This window comes from Trichoplax adhaerens, genomic scaffold (assembly GCF_000150275.1).
Source record: "Trichoplax adhaerens TRIADscaffold_16 genomic scaffold, whole genome shotgun sequence".
Lineage (NCBI taxonomy): Eukaryota > Metazoa > Placozoa > Uniplacotomia > Trichoplacea > Trichoplacidae > Trichoplax > Trichoplax adhaerens.
The window spans coordinates 931,430-941,926 of NW_002060958.1; the positions used below are offsets into that span (position 1 = coordinate 931,430).

At 32.9% G+C, this 10,497-nt stretch overlaps 1 protein-coding gene across 1 annotated transcript; it reads right to left on the reverse strand.

Annotated features, from left to right (window-relative positions):
• Window positions 1–3,300: 3,300 nt before the first annotated feature.
• Window positions 3,301–7,783, reverse strand: TRIADDRAFT_31080 (uncharacterized protein; the record flags this gene model as incomplete). Its single annotated transcript, XM_002116586.1, has 14 exons — window positions 3,301–3,411; window positions 3,510–3,574; window positions 4,215–4,341; window positions 4,478–4,543; window positions 4,694–4,820; window positions 4,942–5,193; window positions 5,722–5,933; window positions 6,046–6,222; window positions 6,532–6,591; window positions 6,705–6,765; window positions 6,857–6,964; window positions 7,338–7,406; window positions 7,548–7,616; window positions 7,701–7,783. Coding segments are annotated over 14 exons (1,587 nt in total), but the record flags the coding sequence as incomplete, so codon positions are not given.
• Window positions 7,784–10,497: the final 2,714 nt, after the last annotated feature.

Below are 10,497 nucleotides of genomic sequence, written 5' to 3' on the forward strand. Positions count from 1 at the left end.
ACTCTTTGCTATTCTAATTTATACGGGTCTATACTGTACTCTTGGATAGATTAGCTCTAATCGATAGCTAGAAGCCGTATAAAGAGTTGGATAAGATCAAGATAATACCTTAAAAACTAAGCTCTTTAATCTCGTTAAAGGCCTGTGATGATATCTATAAAATGAGTCTACGACTACTGAAAATTGTACTGTGTAGATTACTACTGTCATGTAGCGGAGTCTGTGATCACTGCTAAAAGTATAAAAAAACCTGTCTATAGAGAAATGTAGCCAAGTAAGTCTCTTATGATTGTCCTTAAAGCGAGACTGTAAGCATGAAGGACCTCTTACCGTATGCAAGCTTTCTTATTACTATTCTTAAAGTAATTCCGTTACCATTCGTTTATTGCCCCTTCGCTCAGTGGGCCTTAGGCAAGCTTGTAACGACTGAGAATCTCTTTTAAAGTATCCCAGATATTCTATTACAGTTGTTATAAAGAGACTGGGACAAGTGAGAATTTCTTAAAGTAATCAAGTAATATTTCTACGGTCTAGGAAAACCAATTGTGGCTCAATGCTATGCAGACTCTTTCATTTTACCACAACTTTACTCCTATAGCCGTTAAAAAGTTCAATCCTAAAATAGAAGATTGGAAGCCAAGATCATCAAAAATGAGCAATGTACTTTGTTTTAACCCATAGCCTCGCATGAATGATTAAACCTGTCCATTCTACGTAGAAAGACTTATGGATCTCTCCGTTAAGAGAAGAGTTCCATGGGCATGATATCGATTGGGTGTACTATGCATCAATTATGACCGCTCAATACGAGTAAATAACAATTCTTGACACTCTATTAAGGCATAGAGATCCTGTGATTCAATCTCAGTCAGTAGTTTACACGAGAATATTACTCAAAATTGCATCTTTAATTAAGAAAGAAAGCAAAACAGAACATCAATTAATGATTTACATCACTCCTACCTCATGCTTAATACTTCCTGTTGGATTACTTTCGATAGCCGCAAATAGGATACTAATTAGTTCTACTATTGGTGTTTGGAGCTATGCTAAAATGGCAACGCTACTCCATTTATTTTAGTAGCAGAATGATCATCCAATGAATAGTTTGTACGCGTTAATTCTGTTGGCCGATCCAGCGCTGCTACTCTAAGTTAAAAATGACAAATATGTGGAATATTTATTTATACACTAGCGTAATTGACAATAATCTATCCATTTCGACCGGCGATTAATAGACTATCAGGTTGTTTAAACAAATGGAGAAGCGCATTAATAGCCATTATGAGAGCCAACTATTGAGATCAGAAGCAGCCGCTATGGTAGACAAAAGCAACAAAATTGTTTATTGTTGACATTCTTTATTAAACTTAATGAAAGTTAAGCGCTAATTGCATCTTTAATAGCTAATTGAAATTAGCTATTAAAGACATACGGTGTTACGGCCAATCCAGTCATTCCCCGGGAATGGCTGGTTCCCGGTGATGGACCATAAAACCAGAGACAAGCACTAAGCAAAATTCAATCGCTGCAAACAATTGAAAATGCTCAATGCAAGGAATAATTAAAATGCTCAATAGCTATTAAAGACATACGGTGTTATGGCCAATCCAGTCATTCCCTGGGAATGGCTGCTTCCTGGGGATGGCTGGTTCCCGGCGATGGATCGTAAAACCAGAGACAAGCACTAAGCAAAATTCAATCGTTGCAAATAATTAAAAATGCTCAATGCAAGGAATATGTACAGTATATTGATGAACATAAAAATAGTGCTCTATTTTAGATAAACATTACAAAGGAATGCTTGCTATCTCGAAGCATTCTCACTGAAAATTAAAAAAATAGTAAAGGAATTAATGTAACTAGTACTAGAAAAGAGTTCGGTAGCAATATAAACAATCACAACCTAAGACTTGCGAATGATTAGAAATATCTAATGCAAGAGGTACATTTATTTAAGCTTACAATCAGTGAGTGTGAGATAACTTGTACTCTACATATTCTAGACTAACAATGTCAATAAATGCTAGCTACCTCCAGACATCTTTCCTCTCTGAAAATTGAAATAAGGATGATGGTAAAGAAGTTAATGTATTTACATTAACATTCAATCAGTACTTGAAAACCTGTTCGGTAGCAATAGAGACAAGCAAAATTTAAGGCTTGCGAACAAATAAAATGCTCAATACAAGAAATGCCTGCTGTTTAGGCCTTAAGCTTGCAATCAATGAGTATAAGGTAGTCTATGCTCTGTTTTAGACTAACAATGTAAATTAATGCTAGCTACCTCTCGATATCCTTCCTTTCCGAAAATTAAAATAAATGACTAAATTAAAGAAGTTAATGTAAACAATTCCCAATGCCTTACTAACAACTGAAATGGCCAATTCAAGAAATACATTTATTTAGACTGTAAGCTTACAATCATTGAATATGAGATAGTTTGTGCTCTATTCTAGACTAATGATGTAAATTAATGCTAGATATTGACCCTTTCGGAAAATTAAAATTAGGATGAAGGTAAAGAAGTTAATGCAAACAATAAGCAATACGATTTGCTCTCTATATTACGAATGTGTTTGAAGAGACAGGGCAATAGATTATGACTAGCTGGAAGGGAGCCAACTTTAAAATCCATAACAGATAATATGATACAGACTTAATTAGCCAAACTCGATCTGCAAGGGAATAATTTATCCCTTATCTAATAGCTATTACCACATCTCTAAACTAATCAATCGCATCCTGTGCACTGCTGCGACACAATATCAGTCAATAGACCAAATGAATACGTTAATCAATCTTACACCCCTTTTAAAATCAACTTTAAAGGGTGAGTTTTCATGTCCAAATAAATTACAGTCAATTCTACTTGTAATACCCTTGACGTTTATTATTTTGCAGTCTTCATATCCAAATTAGAGCCAAATTTGAATATCAATGTTTTACATGCTATATGCACATAGGCAATTTTCAGTATGTCTACAACGACATCCATCCGAATATTAGTCATTATATTAAGTGAGATTCACTACCATAATCTACCACTATGGATTATTGATATTAAGGAATAAGCAATAGCACAATTTTTACAAAAAATTTGCTACTATTGGAGGTTAGAAAGATCCATGCAATGAGAAATAATCAGACTAGTCCCGTCCTGTGTATTAATCTATCCTCTCTATACACCTCCAGTATCGATATTTACACTGCTTAGCATTATATCCAAAATTGTAAAAATAATTCATTATTATGCCTTTGATCCACACTGATCCATCCTATAGTAATATGGATTTATGGTTATGACCAAATACGGATAGTAGCATCGGATCCTCCCGATAACAAATATTCACCACTTTGATCGAAAGCAACCGTTTGCACAGCATCTTCATGGCCATTTAATGTCGTAACCTAACCAATGATGCAAAGAATCATAAGAAAACATTCAAAATGCTCAGTTTATCAACACTGCTTAATCTTGATGTACTGTACATGTCATGATTGCATACCTTTCCAGTATTTACTTCAACCATCTTAATACTACCATCATTGGAGGCTACTGCGAGTAAGACACCTTAAAAGAGAAAATACAGGAATTTGATGATTGTGGCAAGCATATTCTCATAGGATTATAGTTTATATTTGGTCATTATAAAATGATGATCAGTAAATGGAATGGAAAATCAATTGGCTGTATTGGCAATGATGTCAAACGAATTTGTTACTGATGTATCGATAGGAGAAGAATAAAATGAGAGTAAAATGTCATTATAAGACAAACTCATTTATATAACATTTACACGCAAAAAATTTGTATAAAATAGGCATCATAAACTGAAAATTACGCCATATTAATTCTATTCTAGTGTTTCATAAACCAAATATTACAGTTAGACTTTGATACTTCCGCCATAAGAATATGATGTTCTAATATAGCCTTTAAGATGAAACGAGAGTAAGGTACAACTAAAAGATAAACTCATTTATATAACACTTAAATACAAATTACTTGTATGAAACAAGCAACATAAACTCAAAATTACACCACATTAATTTCATTCTCGTAGTTTTATTAACTAATATTAAAGTAAGACCTTGATACTGCTGTCATAAGAGTATGATCTATTAATACAGCCACTAAGGATGATTAAATACTCTTTCGTAAATAGTACATCTACTCCATCGTTCTTATGCCTATACAGAAATAATCTTACCTGTTGGGTCAAACGCAATCTTGTTAGCAGAATGAGGACCAACATCAACAGATAACTGCATTGATGATGTTGCTATATTCCAGAACTTTACGATTCCGTATGCATCACACGACGCAATGGTATCGCCCTTATAATATCAAAAATAACAGCACCTTATCACATTAAATCTCAGCCGTCTATTTCTACCCTTTAATATCTACTAGTTTACATCGATGTTTACAGTAATTACTCGATACGCCCTCAGTAATTTTTAAACATCTTACCTTTAGGTTGAAAACTGCATCATTACATGAATGCATATGGCCGTAGAATGTTTGTACACATAGCCCCTTGGATCGAATAAATGACCATGATAAATAAATGATAAAACGTACAAGAATATATATATATACCGCTCCGATCTATTACTTCTAACTTCAAGTATCATAAGTGATCTACCAATTATTAACTATTGTGATGAATTACAGATCTTAACTTACAGTTCTAGCATCCCATAATGATACAGTCTTATCCGCCGAACTTGATACCAATGTATTTGAAAACGGCAAAAAAGAAACACTATTGACTGAGTCAGTATGACCTCTCAATGTAGTGCGGCAACGGATACTATCGAGAGTAAAAAAATAGTGGCATAAGATCATAGTCAGATGAAGACATAGCTTATTTCTAGAACTCTTTATAAACTTAGGCACACGTATCAGAGAAAATGCTATAGCAAAAGTATTACCTATTTAAATCCCAAATTTTAGCTGTATGATCTAAAGAACACGATGCAATAAAATCGCCACAAGTATGCCAAGAAACTCCCCAAACAGCATGAGAATGATCACTAAATGTTTGCGTACATTTAGCTTTAGAAAAATCCCATATTTTAACCGTAGTATCTCCTGATGCTGTTGCTAATTTAGTTCCATCAGGATGGAAGCAACAATCAGATATCCAATCAGTATGACCTTCACCAGTCATAACGGCCTCTCCGCTATCAATTATGAAAAATTCATAAGCATTCAATATTGTACTTGTAGAATATTTATAGCATTATCAAATAAGAAATATCTGTAGCTTTTGTCATGATTTCAAAGGTGTAAATTATCCACTATTGAACTGATATAATATTCATGGTGTTATCAAATATCAATATTTATGTCTTGATTTTAAAGTGTTAAGTATCCACCTATTAAACTGGCATACTATTCATAGCGTTATCACATAAGAAATATCAGTATTCATATCATGATTTTAAAGGTATTAAGCATCCGCTATTGAACTGGTATAGTATTCATAGCGTTATCTCATAAGAAATATCAGTATTTAAGTCTTGACTTTAAAGGTGTTAAGTATCCATAATTGAACTAGGGTAATAATATTCATAGCGTTATCAAATAAGGAATATCATCATTCATGCCATGATTTTAAACTGAAATTTTTTGTCAACAATTTAAGGTAATATACAAACAATCTTAAAAAAAATTCGCAATCACAATAGACCGAAAGATCGCTGGCCTACCTTGGTATTGCCCACATTTTCCATTTATTATCATCACTAACAGTTGCCACAATCTTCTTACGTGGATGGATAGCAATCCCACTGACGGCCATATCATGAGCTTCGATAGTATTACTTAATCGTAATCCGCCAGCTCTTGTTAAATGGATACATGGCGATTTTTGCATGGTCAAGTAGGGATTAATGCCAGTATCGGGAGGAAATTCTGAATCCTACATATGAAACAGACGGTGAGTAGGACGATGATCACATCCTCAGAAAAAACAGTATTGACTAAGTAGGACAGTCTTGAACCTGCTGTTTTGGTGATAATTTGTCTTCTACTGGCGATCGCTGGACGACTGCTTCATTACTACGATTTTCTCCTGTAGCATGGGAAGCCAACGATTTCTGAGAAGAAAGTGGATAAGCCTTACCAGGTAGATCAGTAGCAGCAGAAGTAGCGGTTAAAGGCGGAATAGTAGCCATTTGTTGTTGTAGAGCTAAAATAATGAGATTTGGCTCGATTAAAACAGCATTAATTATAGCTGTAAAAGAAACTTTACTGTCATTCGATTATAATTTGACTATTTATACAACTATATATATAAGTATATACTATTATTGAGTATCTACATCTAGATATATCTATTCAATTTCATTACATGTTATTTCTCCTCCTTGATCAGCATTCTTAAGGGTATTTTGCAACCTAACCAGCTGCAAAGTATAATTTTACGATTAAGTTGTTGAGATTGGCCTACTCTATCTCATTAACTGACAAGATTTTGTTATAAGAATATGCCTGATGAAAAATACTATAAAATAAACTACCTGATTAACCACTCGATCACGTTCCAACCGTGTTAACATTTTTTCTCTCATTGCCGTCTATTAATGGATAACATGAAATTTAGTGCTTTAAATAAGCTTTCAAATAACAGATACAATTCATTTGCGTTCAGGAGTAAATTGAGAATCTGTTCTAAAAATAGCCTTATTACCTCGTATTTCTGTCGTAATTGAGTCAGTGTTGGTTCATATTGTGCATAATGCTTTTTTAATCTAATTTAAAATAAGTTCGCAGCAATGAATTAGACGTGGCTTAAACAGTTCATTGCGTATGAATTTATTTCAAACAATTTGAAAAGCTCACTTTTTAAGATCGGATATTAATTTATTCTTTTCTTGAGCAACTCTTTGATGATGCATACGATGATAGTCCCTCTCTTTGCGTAATCTAATGTAAGTTTGTTTTGCATTTCTGAAAGCAAGTGAATTTAGCGGCATGTTACTAAGTGTAACTAATTTGAATGTCACGTTATAATTTCAAGAAAGAATAGTAAAGTCTTTCATTAATGTGTTAAACGAATTTTAAGTCTTATTGTTGGGCTATATCTGCTAGTATGGCATCAATCTAACTACTTTTCATGTATAATACTCGGTGCAGTTATACTAATCATATATATATATATATCACTGATATACATTAGTAGTACTTAGAACCTTTATTCCAGTGATATTAATCATTAAAACATATCTTGATTAATCCAATCATATAGAAAACTATTTTCGCTAATTGAAAATACAATTTATCCGAAGGGCTGAGGTAATTTGCATTAAAATAATTTGCTTACTGTGCAGCTGTCTTGAATTTCTCCACCTCGCCATGAAGAACTTTGATATCTTGATCCAATAGATCATTTCTAAAATAAATTTAATACATTCAATTAATATGTTGTAATCGTGTGAAATTCCTCATCTTGAACTTCGCTTTGTTTAAGTTATAACGAAAAAGCTATTCCTAAATAGAGATACTGGAATTGAAGATTGCAAATTTCTAGTACTTTGTGTAAATATCGGGCACCACGCTAACATCTTCTGGGTTTAACTGTCCTTTTTGCATCAATTCATACCTAAACAGTGTAGAGTTTTGGTAGTAAGGTTGATTAAATTTAGTTATTGTCGACTATTGCTACACATTTCAGTAAAAAGTTTACCATTCGGTTTGAAAGCAATCTAGAGTACGTGTTAATCCCATCTTCACGAAGAAATTTCGGACGAAGTCATCAATTAATTCTGGACGCTTTTAAACAAAAATAATTGCAATTGAAAAAGTTCTGTAAACTTTAGATTATAGGTTAACGAATATCAATTTGTTGAAGATTATAACATAGGATTAGGTCGTGAGTTACCTTTTGAAGTTTGGCTACGGGTACCGGCACAACCGTTTGCTATAATTAATTATTAAGTTAAAAAAGTGGGGGTATTTACTAACATGAAAATATAAACATCTTAGCCATCCTATTTTAAAAACAGTCTTTATGACTATGCTTACCGCTGCTTTAGAGTCTTCTTTCTTTTCTTGTAAATTTTTAACAGCTTTATCTAAGTTTTCTTCGCCATCTACGATAGTATAGATATTGGTAGGCATTAATAAACTAGTGTACAGTATCCACTCAAGGCCATAAAATTTTTACCCATACTGTGATTAGACAACATTAAAATAGATGCCATTTAGACTGACCTGATATCGAATCGACTTCATCATAAGGTACCTATTAAATGATATTTTAGGTAGTGAAGAATACATGCATCATTGCCTCTATCCAATTTCAAATTTTCGACGCTATCCATTGCAATAAAATCATCATAGTATTATACCTCTTCATACTGGAAACCGTCTTCACTATCGTCTTCGATGGATAATTCTGTTTAGAATTTGATGTTAAGTCAAAGTATATGTGTATTCATCCGAAAGGAATAGTAGATTACAGAAAGCTTTATGTAGGTTCACTAGCTATGATAGAGCTTTCTCGTAAAATCAATTATTATCACATTTATCAATACGAATTTATGAGTACAGACGAATCCACGATCAAGTTTTAGCAACAATATTTCACAAAGCATATAGCTAGTGCTGCAGATTGTCAAAGCAATGAATGTCAATCATTGACCAATTCTAAATGATAACTAGTGAATTATAATGGGATACTAAACTATACGATTTAAATTTTGCTGGAGCTTAAAACTAAACGCACAGAAGGATACGTTCCAAGTAATAATTTGGATCGTCGGCCATTGCAGCTATATACTATACTGATGTGTGCCTCCTCTAATTTTAGATTTCGTTGTTTCTCGATTCTACCAAGTATTATTTCTCTCTCTGTCTCTTTGATATCTTGGTAGTCTCTGTATATTTTACAGATTTGTTAGGAAGCTGCCGCTGCCATATCACCATAGTAACCTTAACACCGTACAGTACAGTTGTTTTACTTGTTTCTATGAAGACAAGCTTAATACTGTAGCGCTTGCAAGTCTGATTGTAGTAATTTACAGTGTAAAGCGTTGTCATCTACAGTACCTACTGCGTAGTTGTACTGTACTGTACTGTATAGTACTTACTGCTAGTATACAGCAGTTACTATGACTATACATTACTATACTATGTACACGTGTATATACTATACTATACATGTTATACTATACTATATAACATCTTGTACTCCAGGGAAGTTTTTATCTTCCGTGAGCCTACGGAACATTTAGCCATGAAGTACATCAAAATGTGGCACTGATAGTGACTACAGCTAAATCGACGGTAGTATGCGTCACAATATTGTATACATCTAGGTATAATTCTATTGTAGGCATCGAGTCTCAGTTTACCGACGACGTATAAATTTAAGAATACTAGCTAACAGACTTCAATATTATAGTGAACTCCTTAATATTATCAAGTCGAAAGTTTTACCCGCTATATTACGTCAATGGCTATAACAGCTGTATACATATTGTCAACTTATTCTCAGACATGCTGTTAGTTTAAATAATAAGGGTAACGTTAAATTGATAAAATAATCAAATATAAGCTATGAAAGATTTTAAGTTAAATTTCTTCAAAAATATGTGTAAGTATACATAGTAATATACGAAAATTAGTTTATAACGCGAATAAATATGGATAATACGCGTATCCCTAAGAATTGCAGATAAATGACGTAACACTTGTTATTGACGCTTAAATAACTTACCATGAATACGTACAATAATCGGCGTACCAACTTTGCATCAGTCATAAATTATAATTTATTAAGGCTGCGCATAATTATAATTACTAGCATACGTACAATATATCTACAACTTACATCTTCATAAGGTCTTCGAGGACGCAACTTGGCTGATATTTAATTATATAATTTGTAGTTATTACGAAAATATAACAAATAATTTATATACTGGAACTTTCGTGTCCACTACAGTAAATTACAATGGATTATATCATGTCACCACCTGTGAATTACTCTTCAATTTATGAAAGAATTGTAGTTTATTGCCATGCTGTAAATTAAATACATGAATTTAGCCGTGGTTCCGTGAAAATCAATTCACAAATTATCATGCTCCTGATACAGAAGTAGTCAGTGCTTATCATATTAACACGGATAATTTTAATAAATATGTCTCCGATCACAATACGATATCAAACCTAAGGAATCATCGTTAATAAAGCGCAGCAAAATTAGATTATTGACAACACTTTATAATTTAAATCCAACTGTTAAAAACTATTTTTAATTTTATTTTTATTTCATCATAAAAGCAACAACGCTTTCAATAAATAAATGGGCACGCTAAATCGGATTGAATTGCAATGCAAATTTTCCTATTATGTTTATAATTCATATACAGTTAATACAATGATTAATCTCTGTGCATCAATAATACATGACAGCAAAGGTATTGATGATTTTCATACCCCAAAACATCAACGATATATTACATTAATTAAATGTA